Source organism: Theileria equi, chromosome 1, assembly GCF_000342415.1.
Source record: "Theileria equi strain WA chromosome 1, complete sequence".
NCBI lineage: Eukaryota > Apicomplexa > Aconoidasida > Piroplasmida > Theileriidae > Theileria > Theileria equi.
The window spans coordinates 100,472-126,919 of NC_021366.1; the positions used below are offsets into that span (position 1 = coordinate 100,472).

General features: G+C 36.1%; 15 protein-coding genes and 2 non-coding genes across 17 annotated transcripts, besides 2 other annotated features; 10 read left to right on the top strand and 7 right to left on the bottom strand.

The window, feature by feature from the left end:
- Positions 1 to 404: 404 nt before the first annotated feature.
- BEWA_017940 (hypothetical protein) lies at positions 405 to 2,360 on the top strand (the record flags this gene model as incomplete). The annotated part of the gene is made up of 3 exons (XM_004828562.1): positions 405 to 417; positions 450 to 1,828; positions 1,989 to 2,360. 3 exons carry the CDS (start codon positions 405 to 407, stop codon positions 2,358 to 2,360), a joined length of 1,764 nt encoding a protein of 587 aa, XP_004828619.1.
- A 325-nt stretch (positions 2,361 to 2,685) lies between these two features.
- Positions 2,686 to 5,703, bottom strand: BEWA_017950 (hypothetical protein; the record flags this gene model as incomplete). The annotated part of the gene is made up of 1 exon (XM_004828563.1): positions 2,686 to 5,703. The coding sequence occupies one exon, from the start codon at positions 5,701 to 5,703 to the stop codon at positions 2,686 to 2,688; it is 3,018 nt and encodes a 1,005-aa protein (XP_004828620.1).
- A 929-nt stretch (positions 5,704 to 6,632) lies between these two features.
- Positions 6,633 to 8,127, top strand: BEWA_017960 (hypothetical protein; the record flags this gene model as incomplete). The annotated part of the gene is made up of 4 exons (XM_004828564.1): positions 6,633 to 6,779; positions 6,822 to 6,971; positions 7,124 to 7,963; positions 8,005 to 8,127. The coding sequence occupies 4 exons, from the start codon at positions 6,633 to 6,635 to the stop codon at positions 8,125 to 8,127; spliced, it is 1,260 nt and encodes a 419-aa protein (XP_004828621.1).
- Positions 6,807 to 6,840: a sequence feature (AT_rich).
- Positions 8,128 to 8,312: 185 nt separating the features above from the next.
- On the top strand, positions 8,313 to 10,110 carry BEWA_017970 (hypothetical protein; the record flags this gene model as incomplete). The annotated part of the gene is made up of 2 exons (XM_004828565.1): positions 8,313 to 8,331; positions 8,366 to 10,110. The coding sequence occupies 2 exons, from the start codon at positions 8,313 to 8,315 to the stop codon at positions 10,108 to 10,110; spliced, it is 1,764 nt and encodes a 587-aa protein (XP_004828622.1).
- Positions 10,111 to 10,129: 19 nt separating this feature from the next.
- Positions 10,130 to 11,479, top strand: BEWA_017980 (1-deoxy-D-xylulose 5-phosphate reductoisomerase, putative; the record flags this gene model as incomplete). The annotated part of the gene is made up of 1 exon (XM_004828566.1): positions 10,130 to 11,479. One exon carries the CDS (start codon positions 10,130 to 10,132, stop codon positions 11,477 to 11,479), a length of 1,350 nt encoding a protein of 449 aa, XP_004828623.1.
- A 16-nt stretch (positions 11,480 to 11,495) lies between these two features.
- BEWA_017990 (hypothetical protein) lies at positions 11,496 to 12,842 on the bottom strand (the record flags this gene model as incomplete). Its single annotated transcript, XM_004828567.1, has 1 exon — positions 11,496 to 12,842. The coding sequence occupies one exon, from the start codon at positions 12,840 to 12,842 to the stop codon at positions 11,496 to 11,498; it is 1,347 nt and encodes a 448-aa protein (XP_004828624.1).
- A 237-nt stretch (positions 12,843 to 13,079) lies between these two features.
- BEWA_018000 (vacuolar membrane sorting protein pep18, putative) lies at positions 13,080 to 16,018 on the top strand (the record flags this gene model as incomplete). The annotated part of the gene is made up of 3 exons (XM_004828568.1): positions 13,080 to 13,296; positions 13,332 to 15,484; positions 15,518 to 16,018. The coding sequence occupies 3 exons, from the start codon at positions 13,080 to 13,082 to the stop codon at positions 16,016 to 16,018; spliced, it is 2,871 nt and encodes a 956-aa protein (XP_004828625.1).
- Positions 15,494 to 15,514: a sequence feature (AT_rich).
- A 21-nt stretch (positions 16,019 to 16,039) lies between the features above and the next one.
- On the bottom strand, positions 16,040 to 17,192 carry BEWA_018010 (hypothetical protein; the record flags this gene model as incomplete). The annotated part of the gene is made up of 7 exons (XM_004828569.1): positions 17,044 to 17,192; positions 16,847 to 16,978; positions 16,704 to 16,813; positions 16,608 to 16,669; positions 16,512 to 16,572; positions 16,299 to 16,478; positions 16,040 to 16,267 (listed from the first exon to the last, which is right to left on the bottom strand). The coding sequence occupies exons 1-7, from the start codon at positions 17,177 to 17,179 to the stop codon at positions 16,040 to 16,042; spliced, it is 909 nt and encodes a 302-aa protein (XP_004828626.1). The 5' UTR covers positions 17,180 to 17,192.
- A 184-nt stretch (positions 17,193 to 17,376) lies between these two features.
- Positions 17,377 to 18,834, top strand: BEWA_018020 (hypothetical protein; the record flags this gene model as incomplete). Its single annotated transcript, XM_004828570.1, has 2 exons — positions 17,377 to 18,300; positions 18,334 to 18,834. 2 exons carry the CDS (start codon positions 17,377 to 17,379, stop codon positions 18,832 to 18,834), a joined length of 1,425 nt encoding a protein of 474 aa, XP_004828627.1.
- Positions 18,835 to 19,022: 188 nt separating this feature from the next.
- On the top strand, positions 19,023 to 19,766 carry BEWA_018030 (60S ribosomal protein L27e, putative). Its single transcript, XM_004828571.1, has 4 exons — positions 19,023 to 19,145; positions 19,219 to 19,469; positions 19,508 to 19,621; positions 19,656 to 19,766. The coding sequence occupies exons 2-4, from the start codon at positions 19,219 to 19,221 to the stop codon at positions 19,735 to 19,737; spliced, it is 447 nt and encodes a 148-aa protein (XP_004828628.1). The 5' UTR covers positions 19,023 to 19,145; the 3' UTR covers positions 19,738 to 19,766.
- Positions 19,767 to 19,768: 2 nt separating this feature from the next.
- Positions 19,769 to 21,340, bottom strand: BEWA_018040 (hypothetical protein; the record flags this gene model as incomplete). Its single annotated transcript, XM_004828572.1, has 2 exons — positions 19,769 to 20,412; positions 20,449 to 21,340. 2 exons carry the CDS (start codon positions 21,338 to 21,340, stop codon positions 19,769 to 19,771), a joined length of 1,536 nt encoding a protein of 511 aa, XP_004828629.1.
- Positions 21,341 to 21,563: 223 nt separating this feature from the next.
- Positions 21,564 to 22,424, bottom strand: BEWA_018050 (hypothetical protein; the record flags this gene model as incomplete). The annotated part of the gene is made up of 4 exons (XM_004828573.1): positions 21,564 to 21,763; positions 21,802 to 21,847; positions 21,884 to 22,194; positions 22,259 to 22,424. 4 exons carry the CDS (start codon positions 22,422 to 22,424, stop codon positions 21,564 to 21,566), a joined length of 723 nt encoding a protein of 240 aa, XP_004828630.1.
- A 116-nt stretch (positions 22,425 to 22,540) lies between these two features.
- Positions 22,541 to 22,612, top strand: BEWA_018060. Its single transcript has one exon. It is a non-coding gene; the product is annotated as a tRNA-Ala (tRNA).
- Positions 22,613 to 22,890: 278 nt separating this feature from the next.
- Positions 22,891 to 23,368, top strand: BEWA_018070 (60S ribosomal protein L29, putative). Its single transcript, XM_004828574.1, has 3 exons — positions 22,891 to 23,010; positions 23,116 to 23,181; positions 23,251 to 23,368. Exons 1-3 carry the CDS (start codon positions 22,975 to 22,977, stop codon positions 23,320 to 23,322), a joined length of 174 nt encoding a protein of 57 aa, XP_004828631.1. The 5' UTR covers positions 22,891 to 22,974; the 3' UTR covers positions 23,323 to 23,368.
- A 66-nt stretch (positions 23,369 to 23,434) lies between these two features.
- Positions 23,435 to 23,506, bottom strand: BEWA_018080. The gene has a single exon. It is a non-coding gene; the product is annotated as a tRNA-Ala (tRNA).
- Positions 23,507 to 23,554: 48 nt separating this feature from the next.
- Positions 23,555 to 24,666, top strand: BEWA_018090 (hypothetical protein). Its single transcript, XM_004828575.1, has 4 exons — positions 23,555 to 23,811; positions 23,855 to 24,115; positions 24,150 to 24,303; positions 24,336 to 24,666. The coding sequence occupies exons 1-4, from the start codon at positions 23,659 to 23,661 to the stop codon at positions 24,581 to 24,583; spliced, it is 816 nt and encodes a 271-aa protein (XP_004828632.1). The 5' UTR covers positions 23,555 to 23,658; the 3' UTR covers positions 24,584 to 24,666.
- Positions 24,667 to 24,827: 161 nt separating this feature from the next.
- Positions 24,828 to 26,232, bottom strand: BEWA_018100 (60S ribosomal protein L5e, putative; the record flags this gene model as incomplete). The annotated part of the gene is made up of 5 exons (XM_004828576.1): positions 26,171 to 26,232; positions 25,965 to 26,044; positions 25,352 to 25,744; positions 24,889 to 25,316; positions 24,828 to 24,854 (listed from the first exon to the last, which is right to left on the bottom strand). Exons 2-5 carry the CDS (start codon positions 26,035 to 26,037, stop codon positions 24,828 to 24,830), a joined length of 921 nt encoding a protein of 306 aa, XP_004828633.1. The 5' UTR covers positions 26,038 to 26,044; positions 26,171 to 26,232.
- Between the last annotated feature and the right edge of the window lie 216 nt (positions 26,233 to 26,448).

Below are 26,448 nucleotides of genomic sequence, written 5' to 3' on the forward strand. Positions count from 1 at the left end.
AAATATATCTTGCGAAGTGTATTAAGATAACGTTGTAAAAATATAAAAGCTGCATTTTCCTGAACTCAGTAAAAAAATACAGAAAGATTGTGACAATATTAATTAAACCGCTCTGGGTCTATGCCATTCTACATCACCCATTACTGCCTTCAGTATCATTCCAGCTTCTTTCTGGTAGATCTCATCCTTAACTTAACATGCATAAGTCTCTGTAGAGGATCTAAAGTCCCTTTACTTAACCCATACCCTTTGTTTGTCTAGACCTATAGTCTTTTGTCACGCCTATTGTCTCTTCTTTACATAGTTACCACCATTCATCCATTCTGCTCACACCAGTTGAGACATTAAGAGGAAGAGAGGTACATAATGGTAGAGATGGAGGAATGTGATTAAAATGGAGGAACATGGATGAGGGTAGTATATAGGTGGTACATATCCTGTCGTTGCAGATATTTCTCAGAATGTCAGTGATGGCAAGAAAACATACTATGGGAAAAATGGGAATACCATAGGCCTAAGTAGGACAAACGAGCCAAATATTAAAACAAAGGATAGAAATGAGGAAGAACCACTCACGAATTACAAACGATATCACCATATACTCTCGGAAAGTAGTGGATTGTCAGCCAATTACGAACTATCTGCTATATACCATGGAAATAATAAACAGGAGGAATTAGAGGAAAAGGGTGATCTTAAATATTATAGGGTAGCGGAGGTAATATATTGGTTAAATGATGAACACAATTTGTTTCCACTGATCATTGGTCTTGGTACACCAAAACCAACCTATTTTAAACGTGAAGGAAATCTTCTTGGTAACAGATGGAAATGGGCTGAAAAGATTATACCTCCAGCTACAATATCAGAATATCAGAGAGTGTTGTCTGAACTTAACACAAAGTTTAACGACGTTGTGATAGTCAACCTCAATGCCGATAAAGATAAGAAGTACTGTGGTCATCCTTCCAAAGATGAATTTAAGGACCCTAAGGACAACCCTAAAAGCTGTTCTCAGAATGGAACTTCCTTTGTTACCATTACTGTTTCAGAGATAACTGGTACAGTTCCTAGTGGCTTCAAAGGTCTTAAGCACTCTCCCTCTGGAAACAAGATGAGAGTTTTAGGAACATACCATGGCAACTCTATGATCTCATTTAAGGAGTCCATTGTAGCCACAGAATATGAATCCGTAAATGCTTATCACAGATCAGGAAAGAGGGATACTAAGCCTTTGTTATTAGAACTGTCAAATGGACCAGGTCAGGAAACATCAAAGCTTTATACTCTTGGAAATAATAAATGGATGCCTTCTACATACTCTCCATCAGATCTTACCAAGGTGCTCGATCAGGAGAATTGTCTGCTAAATAACATTGTTGTAGTAGATCTATCTAAAAAGAGGGATAAATATTGTTGTGGCATGAGTAGACATAGGAAGATTCAAGCTTTATTGAATCGTAACACACCCGATGGATATACTTCATATATGCACCTTAATAATAGGTATGAGAACAACTTTAGCTTCAACATCCATAGGTTCAAGGATGACAAAGAACATGTATGGCCAAGTTCTATAAATAACATAAGAAGTGTATATGCCTATTTCTGTAAAAGTGATGATCAGAATAAGCCATTATTACTCTATGTGAATCAAGGATCAGGGAGTGGAAAATGGTTTAAAAGGACTACTGGAGGAAGCAACTCTTGGGTAGACACTGATCTGAATTCCCTGAAAACTCATACACCAAGTTCTTCTAGCATAATAGACGCTATTGAGAAAGAGCTTAACAAAATTTGTAAGGAACTCAACATTGGATGCTCACATGTACGTAGTACTTCCTCTGCTGTTCCACCAGCATTATCACCACCTTCTGTACAAGGACTCTCTCCAGGTGCTGAAACCTCAATCATTCCTGCTGATGGTTCTGGTGGAGGTGGATCTAGATCTTCTGGTACTCATGGTAGTGATCAATCCTTATCTACAGGATTGGGTACTTCTGGACATAAAGGATCTCCTGTTAATATCTGATGGTGAAGCTGGTAAGAATGGAGACGGTCCTGATGCTAATCTGTCTGGTGGAACTAATGATGGAGCTGTTGGTGCTGGGGGATCAGGCTCTGGTAGTTCCAGTGTTGGCGGTAGTGGTACTCTTGGATCTGATGAAATCGTTGATGTAGGCCCTGGAGGAACTCCTGTGGCTAATGATAGTTCACAGGGCATTTTTAAGCAGATACTTCGCTACATTACATCTAACCACACTGAAATTAGTGCTATAGGATTTGGAACTGGACTAGGTGGAAGCGCTTTAGGATATGGTGGATATAAGCTATTTATCTCCCTAGCAACTCGTGTGTAGTACTCCCCTACCTGTGGTAGGTGGTAGAGACTTTCCCTCCCTAGACTACTCACTTGTTGGTGTACTGGAATTATAGGTCTTATGCAGAGTTGTATTTTCTTCAAGATGATCTTGTAGAGTCCATAACTTTAACTCTTGGTATACAACTTAAGCGATATTGATTTGTACAGACTTCTTTGCATGCCTCTGATATTATCATCTCCAATGCGTAATCTCTTATTGTTGACGTTTTTTGTACTCCAGAGCTACATCAAGGATGATAGGCATGTAACATACATTTCGTCAGTTTATATGCATACCAGACTCTGGCTAAATGCAACTTAAGTTAGTATACGTGCGAATTACACGCCGATGCGATTGTGTTTAATTGCCTCCTTCTTTCGGTTAGTTCCCGCTCCTTTTCTTCAAGTTGTTGTTTAATCTGCTGACAATAATCTTCACGCTTATGCAAAGTATAATTGAGTTGATTTACATTTTCTTGTAACTCTTGAACTCTTTTATTAGAATCATGCAGTAAACTATCCTTCCTTGTAACTTCATCACTTAAACGTGTTATTTCAGTCTCAAGAGTATTCTTGCGGGTCATAAGTTCATTCAGTTTATGATCTTTGACTCTTACAAGATTGTCTTGTTCTTCCATCTTTGTTTTGTACTGTGTGTTTTGGACTTTGTACTTGTTACTAACTTCCTTTTCTTTCTCCAGAAGGGAAACGGTATTGTTGTATTGGTGGGCTAAATATATCAACATGCGATAAAGATTCTCCAACTCAAAATTTTGTTTATTTAATTCACGAGTTGCCTTTTCAATATCAGATTGATACTTTTTGAGTTTTGCAGAGACAATATTGTAGTCATTTACAACTTCCTTCATTTTATTGATCTCAGTTTCTTGGGATATATTTTGTTCCTTTGTTTGTCTAAGATGTTCAATTATCTGTTCCTTTTCAGCAGAGACTCTAGAGTATTCTCTTTCCATATTTCCACACTTGCTAGTTAATAAAGATATTTTACTCTCCAAATTTTGTACCTTTGCCTGTTTGGCATTGAATGCGTCCTGTAACTTCCCGATTTCGACCTTGTAGAGTTCATATTTCTCTGCATGCTCTTTTTTAATCCTTTTCATACTCTCTTCATATTCTTCTTTATATTTTTGTCGTTTTTCAACCTCCTTGCGATATTTGTTTGCTACAGTATTGTGCAATAGCGAATTCATCACATTTTGTTTCGAGACATCACAAACCTCATACAATGATGAAAGTATAAAATGTATGAAAAGTAGCAAAGCCGCCTTTTGATTGAAGTATGGATTCTCTGATTGTAATGCACTGCGCAAAAACTCACTAGGGGTGCACATTTCCGTATAATGACAAGAGTATTGCGATAAGATATGAGATAATGCAGGATATTTTGTAAGTGCTGTTGCAAAGGAAGAACAGAAGAAAATAAAGGGATCACTGGCTCCTGGTCGAGGTAGTATATCTAAATTTTTCCCAGCAGAGGCAGACAAGACATCATGTGCCAGTAGACGATTAGGAAGCTCTCCGGTACAAAACACCTCCAGAAGTGATTCAGTATTCTGTGTATATCCGATTACAGAATTCCGTAGCTCTATCAAGATATTTTGAGCTTTAAATTTCCTACTTAGTATCTTTAGTATATCTGGCAAGGCACCAGCTTTCACAAATGCATATAACAGAGCCAATCTTCCGGCAGTTTCATACACTGGTATATCCCTATCCATTGATAAATCTATACCTCCTTTATCAAGTAAACCCAGAGCGGATAAAAGCGCCTGAAGTCTCATAATTCTAGCGTTAGAAGCCAAACATTTTGTGATATCACCAGAGGAGAGCAGCTTATAGAACGTTATACATAAGGTAGACTGCAATATTCCTTTCCCAAATAAACATGTATTAAAAAATATCTCTACAGAGGCTAATACTATGTCAGAATTGTTCGCTCCAGATAGTATGTTAGAAATTTTGCTCAAAATTTTGCTAAAATTGTCTAATATCGTATTGAAGAGACTTAAAATAATAACAACAGCATCCGCCATTTTATGCTTTATCAATCCGCTTACATGTATGACAAATATGGAAATAACACTGTTTGGATTCATATTGTCTCTAACATGTTGCGAAAACTTGCTGTTTTGGAGGCAAAATTCGAGAGCATCAGTAACAGATTTAAGTTGCAAGACATTTTTCGTGTGGACAATTATGTCAAACAAATGCTTTGGGATTTTAAAGGAATTGTCCGATATTTCATTCGGGCATAAACGCATAAGAATAATATATGCCCAAATCAGAATAGGATGCCTTTTCCTTGTGCCCTCCAGATTATGAATGACCACATTTATGCACTTTATCAAAAGAGACTTGTTCGTCATAGTACACCCATGTGACAAAAATCCATTTAATACACTAAAGTGCTTTGAGAACAGATCAGACAGAGTACCAATTTCCGGAACGAATCTCGTTTTTCTAAATAGCCCTTCACCATCTCCAAGCACGTCATCACCATTCTTTAGTAAGCCTTCTACAAAAGAGCAAATTGTGTATGAAATTATGTCACTTATATTATAATCATCAATAGTCGTTTCGTTACTATTGTATAATGCAATATCTATTAGATGCAAGGCGATTGAGTATAAAAGGGTTATACGTTGTGGAGTTTGTCCTTCAAAATTACCATTGATATTCATAGATGTAGTACCTCTTTTCAAAAATTGGTAGAAAAACTGGCATTCTTCAATATTCCCGGTCCCAGGTTTACTACAGGTGTTTGCAACTGATGCATATATTAGGCGCAAAAGCTTTATTGCATACGGGAAAATATTTGGTTCAACACAAGAATCATCATTATTGGATTTAATCAATTTATGATAACGACCACAAATAGAAATTATAGTCAATGATCTCATATGGTCGCTTGAAAATAATCCGATATCATTTAGCTGAGAAAGAGTTACATCTTTAATCCTACTTGCAAAAAGTGAAGAAACACGGCTGTGATAGTTCAGCATTATGCGTTGGCAATGTGAAGACAAGAGTGAGATACATTCTGAAGTGCTCAAATATCTGCTTATATAAACGTTTGATTCGAATTTAGATAATTCCGGAGCGCCTAGTGAAGTGCTAGACATATGGCGGATAAAGCCATTAGGATCATCAAATATGTCAGACCTTCTTATATCATCAACTATTAAGCCACTAGTCCCATGATTTTTTCGTGTAATCTTTGGTGTATAATTGTAGATATGTTGAGTATCAACATAGTCCAAATTTGGCAATGGAGAGGAGTTTCTTCCATCTATGGCTGAAAATAAAGTATTTCCTATCATATTTTGCCCTGAAAGTTATATCACTAAGCCCCGTATCCCCAAGTATAGACCAGTACAGTAACTTATATTAATTGATAAATCATGGATTAGGAAGAACCTGAAGTCACCTATTAATACAGCTGCCACCAACAAAAAATCTTAGAAGTAGCATTCCATAGCATTGTTAGTTTGAACAAGACATCACTGCGATATGATGGTGTATTGTAAAATTAAAGGGCATATATCCTACACACTTGAAAGATAAATACAAATATATTGTCTAAACGTTAATATCAAGATACTAAATACGAGTTAATCGATGAATAAACACTTTTGCACGTGAATCGTTAAATCCCAACGGTATTCACACGAGTTAATACAAACAGGGACTTAGACACAACAACATTCACACCACCAACTAATTCATAGACTGTACCCCTCAATTTGTGGAAAGTAAAACACGCAAGTTCACAACAACCTGATATCTGGTTTTTCCATCAACACATCTGCGTCTAATTGTGCCAGGAATTCCAGATATGGGGAATCACAACTCAGAGCAGGGAAATTAACACCAATTTGGACTAAATAACACATATGTATGTTTTCAATTACCTATAAATGCATATATACGTGGGATGAAAGCGCTAGGGCAGCGAATTTAACCACCACATACTTCGCTTTTATGTCTCACATTTCTCATTAATGAACTGAACAGTTGTTTCGTTTGTATCACTTTTATGTTTTTAGTAGTATTATAATATGAGTTTGTTCCGCAGCACACTGTTGGGGCTAGTACATGTTATATTCCCTAAGTAACACTCTCTGTATTATAACATCTATGTACTTTCAAATACTACGTGGACAGAGATAACATATACCGTACATATATAACTCGTTACTACAATGGATGCCAACACCACCTAGAGATTATCGTTGGTAGCGTTTCTTTCATGAACTTTGTACCTGTAACTCGTGTATTACTCTTTATTTACCATTTAGTAGAGTTTGTAAATGTAGCTCATGTTATGTATTTGTTGTTTCTGAGATGCTCTGAGGTTGTTCGTGTTAGCGTTAATCTGAGATTATTCAATCGGGAGGTATGTACACATTTCTGATATTTAAGGTTAATATAAAAATAGATATTATATAATTATAAATCGGAAAATTGTAACTGTAACTTCCCATTATTCTCTGTTAAACATTCCACTGTATATGTATTGGGTTATCTCCGCCAAGACTACACGGATTGGAATAAATCCCTTCAATTTACTTTCCACAGTTTTATTTATGTTCGTATGTAAATGAGTTTATCTATCAGGATACATTATACTGGGGATTTGGTTTCATGTCCGGTGATAACTCATTCTCATCTCCAAGGAGGCTAATGAAATCTATATTATACATTTTTAGTATACTGTATAATTATACCCTTACTATACAGACCCATACATACGCCTTAGATACTCATCGGATTCTACCATCGAAATCCACCCTTTGCCAAACTACCATTTATAAGCCTTTTGTAAAGAGATTCCATTGCCATGGGTTTATCTCCAGAAAAGGTACAGCTCTTAATTTGGGTAGAATAAATGTTTTAAATCGTTTTTTGGGATATAATCATGGTTCTAAGAAGACAGAGGTGATACTGGGCGGAGATTTGAATACTCCTCCTGGGATTTTGAAAGACCTGGACACTGACGAATGTAACGAGTTTACTATGGATCTATGGAACAGAGGTCTATCACTACCTGAAGCCATAGAAAGTATTAATTCATTGTCCCCTGAAGTTGATGGTTCTGTGATGGATAACTTTATGTATGGAAATGCCACTATTACTGAAGATAGAGATTATCCACCTGGACTAGTTGATCTAGGAGAAGATACAGATGATTATGTTGATACGTATGATACTGACGAAGAGGGTTTTATGGAACTGAATTTTGGACTATTAAGCGATGACGAAATCTTGCTTGTAAGGAATATCATGGAAGAAAAAGTCAATAAACAAAATGACTCTTATAAGGTTCAGATGGTAGATGATTTAGTGAATGACAAAAATCTAAGTTATACCAGAGAAGAGATTTTAAGGTATATAGAAAAATTTGATGATATTGCCACGTTGTTGATAAATTTAAATAGAAACGTTGACAGGGACCCATTGGATATTGAATGGATTCCAGCTGTGGAAAGAGAAATTTGTGAGTTCGTTGCAGGGAAATCTTATACCGTTTCGACCATAATTTGGACAGATGGTTCAATAGACGTGACCATAAAGGAAGAGGTGAGTTGCTGATACGTATTCCATACTTATTGTATATATAGGATGTGTCAGAAAAGAAGATCGACGTACTCCACGATTCCCTATTTTCATTTATTAAGAGACTTTCCCGCAAGAATTCGTTCCACGGACTTCATAACTTAGGTTTGATGGTTTCAGGATCATAATTGTAGTATATTACCACAAATTACTTATTAGTTTAACTTTTATGGTACGGGTATTAAAACTACCTGTTGGATTTGTGTCTTCCATTGCTCTGTAGAGTGAGGTTAAATTTGTAGAGTGATATTACTTTCCATTTATACTGATATTTACAGAAATCGTACAATGTACAACTTTGTAAAGTACACGAATGCCGATTAGTTTAAAAAGTAAGATAATAGCCATTAGAATATGTTAATTTAGGTGGCGCTACAGTTTTCATATCAGTACGCAGAGGTTTGGAGTCACACTTACTTAAGGAAATCAAACGTAATATATTTTTGAATAAGATTAACAGAATACATCATAAGAGAACCCCTATTGAAACCGTCGATGATCAGGACTTAAGAATCTTATCTAAAGATCAAGATTTCGAATTTAATACTGAGATACTAAATAAACATGCACTTAAAGAAAAAGGAAGATGGATATGCAAATTTAACAACGAAAAGGCACAGGAATCTTCCGAAAGTAGACATTCTGTTACTACGAAGGATAGAATAACTAAATTCACCGAGCGTAAGAGCGACCTTTGCGATATAAATGTACAATCCGGTGGATTAGAGATTAAATGTACCTTTGAGTGGTTGATAAAGAGTATATTATTTATTAAGTCTGCTGAAAGCATTTGGTTACGTATAGGACACCCATTTAGGTCGAATAACGAGGAACAGCTAACGAGGTTTATTTCAGAGCTACCGTGGAACCTACATATTTCAGCGGATTCTTTGTCTAGTGTTCCATTGCGCATAATTTCGCGCAACTCAACACTCTGGTCTAGTTATGTTATTTCTCGTTGTGTTAGAAGTGGTCTGAATCTATCCTTTGAAAGGTATAAGGATTTACCTTTTAGCGAGACTAAAGCCACTAGTTTGGACTCTAGTTGCATTTCAATAACATTAAATAGGAACACATGCTACGTGGCAATTCAATGTTCCGGTAGATTATCTCCAAGATTATTTAACTTCAGTACAGAATTAATAAATAATTTGAATTCTAAAAGCTTTGAGAACTTTATACCGTATTGGTCTCTATCAAAACTAAAAACCCAACTACGTTCAGAAAATGGAGACTTTATAAGTTCGAACAGCACCAAAGTATTAAACACACACATAGAGAATAAACGTGAGCGTTTTATTGAGAGCCAAAAGCTTATTTCAAATGATCACTGTGATACTACTGATTCTCTTTACGGAGCATTTTTACAGAACAGTGATATTTATAAAGCATTTAATTCAAAGATACATACCATTTGGGACCCATTTTGTGGTAATGGCGTATTAATTTGCGAAATAATTTCATTACTGTTGTCTTTGCCAAATTTTAATCAAGAAACTTTCCCAAATCTGAGGACGTTAGAACACATACACGATTACAAGTCATTAATTACAAATTATATTGATATCAATTCCAAGTTTAAAGTTGGAATCAACATCGTTGGATCAGATACAAGTCATCTGAAACTTGTAGAGGCAAATGACAAACTAACAAAGTTTTCTTATTTTTATTCCCGACAACTCAAGAGTGTAATACAATCTTGTAGGCCATCTCCATTTTTAGAAATGCAATCTTTATATGGCTCATATCACAAAATTCCGTTCGTAACATTGCATCATTCGTCTATTGAGGACATATCATCACATATGAGAAATACAGTAATTCTTACAAAAGTACCATATACTAATCTAAAAGGTTCCAACCGTCTTTCTGCGGTTAGATTATACAAAAAATTTGGACAAATTGTTGGATCTAGATCCGATTGGGTTGGTGTTTATGCTATATCCCGAAGTCACAGTTTTGAATATTATACTGGCCTCGAATGGAATACATTAGCCAAATGTACAAATTCTAAAGGTGATATAATCAAATTGTTGAAGTGGAGTGGTAAAACTAGGTGGTTTAAAACACCTGAAGAGAAAATTAACCAATTGAATAAATTTGATTTTTAGACACTCTTGATCTGTTAAAATGGATATTACTACAGTTGTTTGTATCATACTTCTTGCCTATACACCTTGTAAATCCTTTTTATACCAATTTAATCGTCATAAAATATTAAGAAATTCAACATCTCTTTATAATGGTGATCCAACCCATCATTGCAAATCTTCACCAATCAGGGTAGCTATTATGGGAAGTACTGGTTCCATAGGTACACAAGCCTTGGATATTATATCAAAAATGAATGAAGGCGATGAAAAATTCAAAGTTGTAGCCCTGACAGCAAAAGAAAATTTTCAATTGTTGTCTAGACAAATCGAAAAGTTCAAACCTGAAGTTGCACATATATATGAATATGCTGATTCATTGAGGGAGCTTGTAAGTGATAAAACAGAAATAATCACGGGGAAAAGGGCACTTTTGGATCTATGCAATTCAGATATCTATGATTTGTTGGTTCTTGGCATCTCTGGTTCTGCCGGAATTGAACCCACGATCGCTGCTGCAAAATCTGGAAAAAGGATAGCACTTGCCAACAAGGAATCGATTGTATCTGCTGGGGATATATTAAAAAATGTTGTTAGAGAATGTGGGAGTATCATTTTACCCGTTGACTCTGAACACAATGCTATATATCAGTGTTTATCACCCATAGCTACCAACAATGAAGCCCATTCACAATCCATCTGCAATATACCAGAAAGCATAATCAACAGTATCAAAATGCTGGTACTAACTAGCAGTGGTGGCCCTTTTAGGGAAGTTGACGCCTCTCTATTTGGAAAAATGAAAGTAAGTGATAATATTTCACACCCAGTTTGGTCGATGGGAGCAAAGATTACAGTAGACTCATCTACTATGATGAATAAGGGGTTGGAGATAATAGAAGCTCATCATTTGTTTGGAATACCAGTGGATAAAATAGGAGTTCTAGTACACAAGGAGTGCATAGTACATTCTATGGTAGAATTCATGGATAATTCTATAATATCTCAGATGTACCTACCGGATATGAGGTTGCCTATAGCCTATGCACTAAATTGGCCAAAGCGCATCCATAACAGCTTACCATCTCTAGATTTAACTAAATACACATTATCGTTTGCAAACCCAGACTTTGAAAAGTTTCCATCCCTAAAACTTGCGTACCGAGTTGGAAAAGTGGGTGGACTATTTCCAGCAGTTTTAAATGCGGCAAATGATAGGGCTAACGAGCTATTTAGAATGGATATGGTGTCTTATGATGAAATGTTTAATCTTGTTAAAACAACTGTAGAGAATTTTAATCCTGACAAATACTCAAATGATCTACAAGATATATTAGAAGCGGACAAATGGGCAAAGGACCATGTTGATAAGTTACATAAAAGGAAATAGAAATACAACTTAACTATTACTTAGCATTTATAGCTAGTGCTATATCCGTTAAATTTTCTAAATCTTCTTTTGTTGTATCTTCAGGTTGCCTTAATGTTTCCCCTGAGCTTTGACATTTGTAGTTATATGGTACACGTTTTAAAAATGAAAGTGATCGTGTTTTAGATGGAAGGGTTTTGAGAAAACCTTCGTACATAGCTAATTTTTGTGGAGAAGGTATTCTATACATTTCAAGTCCATTGATAGGCAGGCTTCTATTTTCGTCTAAATTTTTGTCCAAGTCTATTATCACTCTTCCATTTGCATTTATTTTGATCCCTTGTACGAACTCATCGTTTATTACATCGTATCTTACGATATTTACTTCACTGCCTATAGGTTTGGAATACTCCATTCTAAATTCTACATCGTTAATGCCGAGTTCCTCTATTTTTCCCACATTTATATCTTTACTATCGTTCATAAAGGGTGCATCACTCTCTAGTTTTGCATTATTAATCTTTTCCAACTTATTATCTCGATTAATGATTGTGGTATCTCCTATATCTGGTACCCAAACATAGTCACTTTCTTTATGTTTTCTCTTCGGCAAACTGTTATACAAATTCCTCTGGAATGATGCCATGTATGTGGTTTCTTTAGGCATAATATTGAATCCCCTTGGAATGTTAAATATCTTCTCCTTTAACGTTTCTAACTTTTCCAATTCTTTCTGCTTCTTCCTTTTTTTGAGTTCTCTATTACACGCTTTTTCGTCACCTCTAGGTATTTCTACTACGGTGGGATTGTCCTTAAAATATTTTCCTAGGGCATCCAGCATTTTTATTACGGAAGGCAACTCCCTGAAAGCGAACTCTGGTACGACTAAGTCACTCCCATCGATATGAATTTTGCAAATGGAATGTACACCGATCATGACAGATGCTAAATCACTTAAATCTGGTATATCCCTTTCTATCTGCTGATATCTTCTGCATCTACTTTTCTTTATGCACCCTCTGCAAACTTGAAGTTCTGGGACTCCGAAGAAGTTGCGTAGCTTCTTACAAGACTTCATGACATTACATGGCATAGATTCTATTGGCGGAATAATTACCTTTTTATTTGGACATGTTACTGGACATTCCATAGATACAAAATTTAGAAAGTGCTTCTTATCCTGTATTGACAGGGATTTTACGAAACCGGTCAGTGATATGCCTCTAGTTAGATTTAAAAGACTCTTTTTTAGGTCAACTCTGTTGACATTTTTGGAACTTTTCAGTCCACAATATTCTACAGCAAATTCCGCTAATTTTTTCACATATTTGTTACATTCCTCCTTAAAAACTGATCCCTGAAGTAGTATAGTTGGGTTTGTCATAATAACTCTGCAAAATATTGTCAACTACTCCAACTGTGCGGAAATTGTTGTGTATCTCGTATGTGGAGATACGCTGTCCATGATTTGTGGTTCAGTTACATTTCATAATATGTGTGATTCTCTTTTAATTATATAATAATACCTAGTCGTTTTTCCAGTGTGTATCTGGGAACGAGACTTCTATAATGGCAGTTTTGCTACATCATACAGTACTTAGAAGACCGAGTAGCGTGAAAGATGCCCATAAAGATTAGCGTAGAAATAAAACCCATCCGAGGTATACCTCGAAGAACAATAACTACGCTTGCTATGGCAAATAACTCACTTTGGTTTGGATTAACCAATGGAAATGTGTTGAAATTTTCGCACGAAGACGAATATGCCAGCGATGTGTCTCCTAGAATAGGTGACGTATCTTCTGACTATGCTATATTGAAGACGCAAAAAAGTGGAGGTAGTTTATATTATGCTAAACATTCTATACCATAGGATCAGAAGTTAGACACATTTATGTAGATTCCAAATCCTTTCATTGTTTGATTTGTCTGGCATCAGGTGATAACTGGTATGCAAATTTTCAGAGTGATGAAATGTACTTCTTGCGAAAACTACAAAGTGTTTTCATAAGATCTCTAGCATTTACAGATTCAACAGATGTAGATTCAACTGGGCCTTTTTTAATAGGTTCACAGCATGGGTCATTGATAGAAGGAAATATAGACCACAAGAACAAACAGTTTTTTTTCAAAACACTCCATGTTTTGAGCGATGGAGAGCCTGTTTTGAGTATAGAGTTGGTTCCCATATTTTTCAGGGGAGCCCGTTCATTTCTAATTATCGCAACAACTACCAAGAGATTGTATGAATTTTTCGGTGGGTTTACTTTTGAAGAGACTTTTTCTAAGTATTCTAGTAGTACCGGACTCAGATATGAGGTTCCCCTTGCGGCTCCATACGGTGAGTTACTAACAACCGAAAAGGACGATGGGAGTCATAATGTGTTCTGGATAAACGCTACAGGTATATTATTTTCTACTATACCTCGTATAATAAATGATGATGCCGTATCATGTCTTGCTTTTCCACCTACAATCATAGCATATCCTACCGGATTTAAGTCGTTGATATTCTCAAATTCCAACAAAAAGATTCAGAAACATCATGATAACAAAAATTCGTTTCTTTCAAAGCCTGCCGAATACATGCCAAAAAATTCAGTGGCTCTAAACAACCACCTCTTTCTTTTGTTTGATGAAATCATTCTTGTCATAAACATTATAATTGGACAACAAGTAGCTTTGTTTCCACTACCTTATAGCACATACGGTGAAATGAAAAGGATAGTAAAGGATCCAATTTCTGGAATACTTTGTATTTTATCTTCCGATGGAATTTACGAAGTCGTAGTACAAAACGAATCCGATGATTCTTGGCATCATTATATGCTAAAGGGCGATATAAAAAACGCAATGTTATGTTGTAAAACTAGCGCACAGAGGGATAAAGTTTCTTTTAAAGCAGCTCATGATTATTTTGAGAGGGGAATGTATAAAGAAGCTGCAAAAATGTATGCAAATGTGGAAAATAGTTTCCCAGAGATCGAGGCTGTGTATCTAAAATTTATTAATTTAAATCAGGAGCTCGCACTTATAGAATATATTACGGGAAAAATCCAAACTATGAATATAACAAAAGAATACCCTCGTTTCATAATTTTAACTATTTGGGTTGTGGAATTAATTTCTTATAAACTTAGGAGTTTATCACTAATGATGCAAAGTGGTCCTATAAATAAAGGATTAAGAGAGCTATATGAGACTTTAAAGTTAAAATTTTCCAGGCTTTTGCTATCTATAAAGGATATATATGAACTTCGTGCCCCAATTAACTTTATATTGCATACTATGGGATGTGACGATGAATGTATAGAATACGCTAAAGTAAGGAATGACACATTCACTGTTATATGCTATCACATAAGTAGCGAAAATTATACTGGTGCTCTAAGTGAATTATCTCAAATGCCACCTGATGAAAAGAGAGATTCTTTGTTTTTACGATTTGCTCCAATAATATTCATAGGTGCTTCAGATGCCTTCTCAAATGCAACATTCAATTCCCTATCCCCAAATCTTCTTGTTCCAATACTGTCTCTATCTGTAGTTTTAGACAACCCAATCTACCTTGAACATTCACTGAGTATTTTAAAAAGGATTTTACTAACTCACCCGATTCCACTTGACAAATCTTGCAAATCGGTGCTTTGGTCTCTATTCATAATCCTTCTTTCTAACTTACCGGATGAAAAACCGCTTCTAGAGGTTTTGTTAGACGATATCTGTTTTTCAAACTATGATCTTTCGATATCACTCAGGTATTTGCGAAAGAAATCTCTTGACTCTGACTCAATTTGGAAGGTCCCATTTATACATCTACTGAGCTTGTGTGGAATTATCAATGATGCCTTGGATTTAGCATTAGAACAAGGAAATATCCAATTGGCACAAATGTGTGCAATGAAACCAGTTGATGATTTTGACAAACGCAAACTGTGGTTAAGAATTTTGGAGCACAGTTCCAAAAGTGACACCCTTTCAATTTCCCCTATTCTGGAACAATCAAAGGGATTTATAAAAATTACCGTATGTTCCAATTTAAATATATAAAATATACAGGATGTTCTCGAATATCTTCCGGATGACTCAAGGGTTGGTGATTTAAAGGACGTAGTAAATAATTTCCTAACAAAGTTCGAAGACAATATGCAAGAAAAGAGGCAAGAAATTGCATATCTTTGTGGGTGTATAGAGGAAACCAAAGCCGATATACAATATATTTCCAAGAGATGTGTAAAGATATCACCCAATCAAATATGCACTGTTTGTGGAAATGTAGTATTTTTAAGAGATTTCATAGTATTTCCGTGTGAACACACTTTTCACCGCGGATGCATCGCAAAAACACTTTATGGCCTACTAGGAGGTGCCGATTTGATTGAATTTAAAGCCATTAAAAAGAGATTTGATGAAACCCAGGATGAGAAGACTGAAGCTGAGTATAATGATTACTTATCAAAAGCATGTTTATTGTGTGGTTATCCGATACTTTTGCTGGCTTCTCAGCCATTTATTTTCGATAACGATTCCGAAGAAATCGAAAAGTGGGCCATTAACTAGCTTAGTATTGATAATGTATAGTTATTCAATTTTAAAACAGGAATCATTCCTATACCTTTTAAATTTATCAGAAAATATGTGTTCCGCCTTTGGCACTGTGTTTTCATCGTTGACATATATAGCGCTTAACGGAAAATTTTCTTCAGATGGGATAATATACAGAAATGGTGGATCAATTTTGAATTTTCTATTCATTAATAAAGGTTTGTGTGATCTAGTTATAGATATATCACACTCTTTGTCTCGATTCTGTACGATTATTTTGTAAAAATAGAATTACCTTGGGTTTTGTAAAGATTTCGATATATCTATCCTGAACATCTTCAATGGTTCTTTGCATCTCCCAAGATATATATATCCACGGATCCCCAAAATCTGCATCATAATATTCGGCAAGTTCTAATAGTTTGGCATCTGATTCCTCATTCCATGGCTCTCCTTCATGTTTTAGCGGAGGTGCCTAAAAACAACAGTTTATGCGCAGCGAACATACTTGGAAAGTATTTACGTAATCTAACTTGTTTTCATTTGGCCACAAACCATGGTTATACAACCTAAGAGATAAAATTGCGAGATCGTTTTAACATACGTGATATATTTGAAAACGGTACGTCTTTGTTTGTTTGTCATTGAAGTATTTGAATAGAGTTCCTTTAAAAAAGGATTATATAATGATTAAAAAAACCTCTAAAGTGGAACTAATGAATTCATTCCATGAGTTAAATGATTCCGCTATGACCTCTGCTCCATCTCCAACATTTATAGCTTTAAGGAAGTCTAGGATCTCCCACCCATCTACATATTTGAAATGTTTTGTGGAATACTTACCGGGAGGACTTTTGGCATGAGCCTTAGCAATGGCCCGTTTTTCTGTTTCAATTTCGTGTGTCTTTTGTTGCTTCAGAAATTGTCGAAATGTCTTCATGTCAAAATACTTCCTTGGCTTCTTAATAGGAGGGCCTACAACAACAAATTATATCATCCAAAAACTTAAATATAGTTTAAATCAGCTATGTATACGTTACCTAAGTCCTCCGGAGAGCCATCGTATCTAACTCCGGATGTGTATATACTCCTGCATATTATACTCCGGTTATTTATACAGGAATCGCGAAACAATGAACTAGCCGTTCTTAATGTGCTATATAACGTATGGATCATTGAAATTGAGAATAATAATGCTACTAGGGGTAGTTATGAGGTCGTTCAAAGAAATCCTGGTGCGGCAAGCTTATCATCCATAGCTCCATTAGTCGCAAATACTCCGCGACAATGTACACTACAAGAGTTTATACCTTCTACTAATGTTTTAGATGAGTATTTTTACAACGTACAACCGGAATGATTGACTCGTGGTAATGTCCGGTAGGATAAGAGGAAAACATTATTATACTGGATATTTAGAAATTTCCAGTGTAGGAATAGCTGATATACTGCCTATAAATAGTATTATATGCATCAACAAGACAGAAAAAACTCAGAAACAGAAAATCAGAAGGATTACTTCGGCTGTAAACACATCTAACTCAGACCATACAATTGCACAGAACAAAATAGATACAAACTTAAAGGAAGGCTTTCCTGGACTAACTGTTGACGTATATAGCTATGAAGATAAGTATGAAAAACTTATGTACCGTCTAAGAAGACTAAATAAAAGGGCAGAAAGACTAAATACTACAAAAACACCATTGTCTATTCAATTGGATAGTTCTGATGCAGAGAAAATTGCTAAACTTAGAATAAATTCAAATTTAAATACGATATTACAAAGGAAGTTAAGGATTCCTAGAGTTTTAGAATTCATAGATGCAGCTTTGCAGGTTAATTTAAATTATTTAGAAGGTAATTTTAAGAAAGTAGGGATTTTATCTGATTACAAAAACAATCCCTGGTCTGAAGAAAACTTATATGAGTACTTTTCAGAATGTGTACAGTTGGAGAGTTACCAACTCATTTGTGGAAAAATACGATATACAAATGTAGATTTAAGCAAATATGAACCACTTCCAGAATTTTTACAGTTAGATGGGCCTAAATGTAACACTAACCCCGTGGATATACACAAGAAAATTTCTGAACAATTTTTGAAAGGTAATGAAGAAACTAACATTGAGCTTGTTAATGAAAATGAGATAATAATAACTATAAGTTTTTATCATCATATGAGAGGTCATAAATTTAGAGAATTCGATGTTCTGGCATCGCAAACACTTTCGGATATCACCGATACATTCAACTGTTCATCGATAATATCAGGAGATCGCACCCTAAAACTAAAGGTAATCTCAATTCCATATAATTAAAATCTGCAGGGATCATGTTATATGATCAATGGCACATTATACCCAGACTTAAGGAATGGAGCCTGTGATTATTCAGTTAATCTGGTAGAATTTTATGAAAGCTACAAGCCGGGAGTGCTAAAATCAATAACTCCAATCAATCAAAGTGACGCTGTTCTTGGAGACATAAAACTTCCTGTCTACACGCCAGGGTATTTTATTCATCATGGAGAATGTGAACACAGAATAATGATTACAAAAATTCGAACATTCGACAAATCAAGAGACTGCCCATATGTATCATGCTATCCTGTTCATATCTTCGTATCCAGGAAACACACAAAGGACTGCCAAATATGTGACCTAAATAAAGTAGACAAGACCGTATTCAACTCCCAGTTACTCCCGAACAATCCAGCATATATGTGTAACGAATGCTTCAAACACATGAATAGCATAAAACTGAAGACAGGTTTGTACTTTAGCAAAGGACTCGTGTCCTCAACATCAATCGATTATAACGAAGAGTGAACCTGGGAACGAAGCACAAATTTACTTACAACTACCGCTATAAATTATGTTTAGATCATATATTCTTAGGTAATAGTCTTTCTTACAATGTTGTTATCCTGAGGCCTATACAAATACCCTAGGGTAGTTGTTGCCGGTGCTCCCCATTTGGGTCGACGACACATCCTTGGGCCAGATGCGCCGAGTTTATAGGATATCTATTTTAAAACGTTCCCCACTCTATTGTTTTTATATTAGATAAATTTTAAGTTTGTGGTGAGCATAAATTATCGTGTGGTTTATCATTTTCGTAACAGTGCAGATCGTAGAAGGTTGTTTACTTTCTTATATCTATTTATATGTAAAACGTTCTCTTCAATATATTGGATATATCATTATCTACAGATGGGTAAATTATTGAGACCTGGGCGTATTGTCATTGTTCTTAGTGGCCGCAGGGCTGGATGCAAGGGGATTATCGTTCAAACCAACGAGAATTCAAGCAAACGCAGGCCATATAGCAATTGTCTAATAGCTGGAATCGAAAAACCACCAAGAAAGGTCACCAAAAAGATGTCAAAGACTAAGGTGGAGAAAAGACTTAAGATCAAAACCTTTGTCAAGTACATTAATGTAAATCACTTGATGCCAACCAGGTATGCTCCCCAATTTTATGTCACAGTAAAATTTATAGGTATATGGTAAGCAGCAGTATAGACCCTAAATCGCTGGTCACCGATGAACAAATGGAGAACAAGGCCTCAAGGAAGAGCGCCAGAAAGGCTGTAAAACTCGTTTTGGAGGAATGGTATGCTCATGTTTATGCATATGAATATTTTTAGCTTTTCTAAACCAGAATCGGCTGACTCTTCTGCCAAGGGTAGCAAGGACACTGCCTTCCTAAAGAAGAAGCTTAGGTTTTAAGTTGAACTTTAAATTCATAAAGTGTTTATATTTATAATAAATCAATTTGGTGTGATGGTTTTGTGTAACCCTTGAGAGTATCTCCTAGGAATGAGAAGGGGTCATCAACAGTGTTCGTCTCTTTCTCGCCAAGGTTGTTTGCAGTCGTGTGCGCGATGTTTGCTGGTGTGTTTAGGTTGAATAAGTCAATGTCTTCTGTGGTAGGTTTATGTTTCTCCTTTGCGGATCGATCAAATGATAGTAAATCAAGATCATTTGAAATCTCATCTGAAGGTATTGACTGAGACTGTTTAACGCTTTTAGCACTGGTTTCCATATCGTATGATGGTCCAGTGTAATCACAAATCAAGTTTACAAGCTTTGTTGCTTTATTATGCAACTGAGATTCTAACTTACACTTGTCGAAAATTGGAATTGCCGTGGATTTAAATCCATCAACTATCCTTTGGCTAAGTATGCCCTTAATTAGAAATGATTCTAGAATGGATAAAATTCTGAAATGGGTTTGCCACTTGTTCGATCTACTGTTCAAATGTTTGAGAAGCTCGTCTACAATAACTTGCTTATCCATAGTATCCATTTTTTTAATAAATTCCTCAATCAGCTGTGGAGATGGAGAAATTTTTATTCCGGTAAAAGAAATCATTTCTTTTGCAAATTTAACTTCCTCTTCTCCTAAATAAGGCATATATTTCGTACTCATATGTATACCTGGAATATGATATTTTTCATCAGATGCGACTAAACTATTATCATCTGTTGATAAAATAGGAATTTTATGGTCAATATGTGTTCCATATGTATTTATTCTCGGGGCCACGTTGTGATAGCTATGTTGCGGAATGCTTGGAGAAAATTTTCTGTCTGCAGAACCATACCCAATATGTTTTTCAATTTGTTCCATTGCGGTTGTTGTTATCGCTGAACCAACCTTTTCTATCTTCTCTACGATCTCCGATGATAAATATTTATTTGCGACCTCACTCAACATTTTCAAAGTTCCATTTCTACTGAACATACTGTATGAGGTATCTGGAGCTACCTGGTTGCCAAAACCAACCATTTTAGAACTCTGTTGATAATCAATACTAGGCTGAGAGTGGAACCCATTATTAGACGCATTTGAATGCCCGGAATTTCCGAATCCTATAATTCTATCTTTCATAGTGTCCACTGCAATAGAATTGTTTGAATCAAATGATGAATCATACGAGCAGACGACCTTAATGAGGTCCTCTACCTCGGTCCTGATAAGTTTAGATAAATAGTCACCGTTGTACTCACTAAACTGTGCCTTATAACCTCTACACTGTAGTAAAACCTGTGATTGAGTAACTTTTGATCTAATAAAATCATTAGGAAGCTGATTGCATAAGTGTTTTAGTAGTTTTAAACACTTGTACTTGATATAAGGCTCCTTACGGCTTAGTTTGTTTATACAGTAATCTTGAACAATACCTAGTAGAGATATATCTGACTTTATTAATTCTATGATTTCGTTATATAAATATCCAGGTACTGGGTCTGAGCTAGCCGATGTTAGTCTACTCAGCAAATCACGTTGTTGCAAAGTTAACGACGTTAAGCCATCGTTATACATCATCCTAGAGACGAATAGAATATTATACAAGTATTTCTACTGATGTGTCACCATTTTGAAGTTGACTTATGCATATATTAATTGAACAGAGCAATCACTCCCAGGCAAGACACTACAACACGTTTATTCTTCGCACTCGTTTAGCACTCATTTGTATAGATTTAGTAATCCAACTTATGAAAGTATATACTAATGGAGATTAATGACATTGTAAATGAAATAAGTATTAGTCCTTACAGAGGTTTTTAAAAGGTCTGATGTTGTTAGGTCTATACAAGTTCAAATCTGAGACCTTAAACGCAATATTTTTGTAGGTATCTTTGTCATTTAAATTTAAATCGCAGTCTGAAAATTTATACGGAAATGAGTATCGCCATATCCCTCTAACAGAACCAACTGGACTAATATTACTTTTTATCAGTGAATCTAAAAGATTTTAATGGGTAGAGATTTATAAGAAGTACCTTTCATGTATAAATCTGCTATAATCTTGGCTTTGAAAGGTCGTAACTGTACAGAGGTCATAAATTAAGTGCATGAACACACCCTGTAGTCAATACTCTTTATTAAGTAATAGGTATTGTTACGTGTTTCTTCGTCTACAACATAGTTAAGATCATTTATCTTGATGATCTTTCTATTTGCTGGGCTATCTGATTCCTTGTATTTTACTGGTTTCCAAACCAGGCAGTTGACGCCGCGCAGTGGTAAAGGGTGTAACGTTTCATATAAAGTACGTATACGTTCATCTCTTTTCACAAATTCAGAGAAAAACTCTATACCTAAGGATTCTTGCGCAGGGAATCTTTTTTGGTGAGAATGCCAAGGGTATTTATCAATCTCTGGCCAGTAGTATGCTGTACAAAACGATGAATTTTGTGTAAACTTATGCTGTCTATATATAAACTGCATAAAACTAACACGGTGTTCTAGCATTCCTAGCTCTATATACAGGTTTATAGTTGCGATGGTACGGATATAATATGTTTTTAAGGGGACGCGGGCTTAACCTGTGCGTTCCAATTGCACTGTGATAATGAAGTCGTGTCTTAGAGGCTGCAGCAACAGTCCTAGCTTTTGACGACATTATAAATTAAAATAACGTTTTGGAGTGCATAGTAATATTTACGTAAATCTTAAGGGAGGCTATAATTATATATTCTAAAAAGCGTTATTTTCTGCACATTTTAGGCGACGCGGGGAGGGCTCGTGGTGTAGTGGTATCACGTTCGCTTCGCATGCGAAAGGTCTCGGGTTCAATTCCCGACGGGTCCATGTTATGCGATACGCCTTTACTATTTAATACAGCATCATCATAGATTTATGTAATCATAAATTGGCTATATGTTTATGTTAAAGCATTCAAAAATCGTTCCTAAACCGAACACACCCATATTAAACTATACCAAATACGCTGGATAGAGTACATATTCCGAATCTCCATAATTATGCCTATGTGCTTTGTATCATCCATAGATTCAAATGATATTGCAACCTGACCCCTGTGGACCACAAAACTTTGAGTCCCCATAGGCTGAGTTCGCAACTGTAACCACATAACCTTAGTGCTAATAATTGTACGATTTACCGTATTTTCGGCTCTTTTGCTGACTATAACATAAGTTTTGTGTATAAATATGGCAAAGTCAAAGAATCATACTAATCATAACCAAGTTAGTCTGTGTTCCATTTTTAATACTGTCTGGGTTTCCCAGTCCTTGGTGATCCATCTTTCTTTTACGATTGTCTAATGTTATTCATACTAATTCATTGCACAGAACAAGAAGGCCCATCGTAATGGTATCAAAAGGGTCAAAATACCGAAGAAGATTTCAACCAAAGGGGTTTGTGCTTGTCTACGCTGTTTCATGTAGCTTTATACATTGCCTAAATACATACAAAATAATTTATAGATGTGTCCCAAATTTTTGAGGAACCAGAAATTCTGCAAAAAACATCAAAGAAAGGAAGCTGATGAAGAGTGAACTCGGATAATTCACTAACGCAAATTCTCCTAACTTCTCTTCGATTATATGTCCTTTTAGTTATCTCAATGCTCGTGCTACATAACTACATCAAATCCTGCAAAAAAGGGAATGGACCGATCGGGATTCGAACCCGAGACCTTTCGCATGCAAAGCGAACGTGATACCCCTACACCATCGGCCCTCGGGACGGGGCTCATTTTTTCGTATGAAATAGCAATATACTGCCCACAAGAGAGATTATTTCATCTATAACTATAATATTGTTATGTATAATCATATCTATGTCAGATATAAATATATGCGTTTGTCTTCTCCATTATATGAGGCAATCTAATGGATAGGCAAGTGCAAACTACGGTACCTTTGTCTGACGTTGTCCTTCCTGGTGAAGTAGTCAATCCTGATGCATCTTCTTGGTTACAAGGACATGGAATTTACACGGAAAACAATGTACTTAAAGCCAGTTACCTGGGGAAAATAAGAAGAGTATGTCTCTATTTATGACGCAGAGTAGACGTAACCTTTTCAGGTCAACCAGCTGATATATGTTGAACCTCTCAATGGAAGATACATGGCTCAGGTTGGTGATATAATAGTTGGTACCGTGGATGAAATCTCCGGAAACAAATGGCTCCTCGAGGTAGGATCCCCGGAGAGAGCGCAGCTATCCATATTTCAAGTAAATTCGGAGGATCTAGCAAACCGAAGAAAGGTGGATGAAGACGTATACGAAATGAGCAATTCATTCGCTGTAAACGATGTTCTAGCTTGCGAAGTGCAGAGGATATCGGTAAGTGCAAGTTTACATAGCACAATCTACACAGCCGACTGGAACGATCATGCTACAAACCAGGACCAGCAGACACGGCCGTCTAGGCAACGGTACACTAGTAATCGTAAGGCCTAATCTGATAACTAGAGAAAGCAAACATATCTACGACTTAGACTGCGGAATAAGAATCATACTCGGATGTAACGGTAACAACTCCGCATTAAATACACAACTTTAGGTTACATTTGGCTCACAAGCTGCAACGATGGATCAATCGACACCCCTTGTAGGGAAAATATCCGCACTCTTAGAAGTATAATACTAGGTCTCTCCTCCAGGCATATCAAAATAAGCATCGGCATACTGATACAACTCCTTTCGTTATCTGAAGGAAGATCAACCAGAGGCATTAGACTCAGTCAGAGGACAACAGAAGAACTCTTAGAAGAGTTTATTAAGAGCAGGAACATGCAAAATCTACTGTAGCTGATGCATGAAACCACCGTTATACACAGTGGTGATTAAATCAGCGTTTCTGTAACCTCCCTTGATTATGGTAACCCTAAAAGAGCACCAATGCCCGGAAGGTGGACGGATTTTTCAGTTTAATGTTGTCAACATATTGTTCAGTTGAAACACGGATTGTATGATCATCACAAAATCCTTAACGTTAATACGCAATATACATATACCGTGGTAAATATTATGAGTTTTTACTGCACCGGGAGATTCAAGAATCTTGTACACACAATGCAATCTGAACAATAGTGTGAACAAGTGAAGAGCATTACCTTTTGTTTGACTCTTTCTCTTCTTTGTTCCTTGGTAATCTTCCTGTTTCTGATGTATGATCCAGAATTGGTATAGATAGTATGACCCTTTCTTTCTCTCTTGTAAACACCCTTCTTCTTCTCTGGCAAAATAGGTGACTTCCTGATGTTCTCATGGGCAGTTGAATACATGTTCTCAATGTTATCGCTATCAATACCGGCTCTGATATAAGCACTAAATTGCTTGGCATAACGTTCTGGATCCTCCTCCTTCAATTCGCTCATATATTTTGCGACATGAAGACCAAAAATACGTTCGCGATGAGCCTCAGCATCATAAGACCCATTATTTTCTTCATCCACACTATATCCGGGGAATCTCTTTTCACTGTGAGGAATGTGTAAACCACCATCACATGCACCCTTCAATGCGCCAAAGACTCTGTTACCTAAATAAAAAGAATTATCCAAAACGTAAACAAACCAGTGGTAACAATCTTGATGCCAACATCAAGAAGTGCTTTGAATGGTCTCCTTTCATGATCCTCCTCTTCGACATGAAAGACCTCACCATCAGCCTCAACTTTACCAACAAACTGACTATCTAAGTTTAGCTTGGTAAGTAAACGACGAGCCAGGAGTAAACCAGTACAGTAAGCAGCAGCATAATTGGTCAAACCAAGTTTAACACCATAATGTACCAACTCTGATGAGTCAGCACAGGCATGTACCTTGTCACCTACGATTGTAGACGAGACAATTTGACATATTACTCTCTTGTTTGTGATACGTACGACAAAACGATACTTGGGAGAATCGTATTTGTTCTTATCCTGAAGTACCAGCCTACGGCGGGCATGATAATCGGTTTTTCCTTCTAAACAATGTCGTTAAAATAATATACACAAAGAGATAAAATGTCACAGACGACAGGTCAAAGCATAACAATGTTTTATACTTTGGTTAAAGCCGGTAATTTGATGTATGCCATATGTGATTCAACAATGATAGAACTCAAAGAAAATATACATTAGGCAAACATAATAAAACAACATGGATGATCGAGCCTCCGGAACAGAAATAAATGTATAACTCACCTCTGCGACGGCGATATTTTACTTGAAAACGTTTAAAATAGGCCTTATTCTTTATTACTCTAAGAAAAACCATCTTTGCTCTAAATACGTTGTTATTAAACACTCATGAGGATGTAAAAGTATTGTAATTATTCGGTATGAACCAAAAAAACCATGTGGTGATGTAGATATCAAAATGACGGAAAATCCAAGAAATATGTACCTACCCTTAAACTATATGTTCCTATATTGTTATGTATGGAAAGATTAAATAAGACAAATAAATTATAACGCTTGAATCCCAGTACGGCTGTAGCGTTGGTTGGAGTCATAAAATGGGGGTGGTAACAACGACGGCTGTCCATAGGTTTGCGGGCTATCTTCTTGTACCATCTATCCACATCTACATCTATATTAAGCATGAATAACTAGGTGTATATTGTCATACGGTTTATTGTAATCCTAGAACACCAGGAACTACCATCACCGCATAAAACTCTAACCG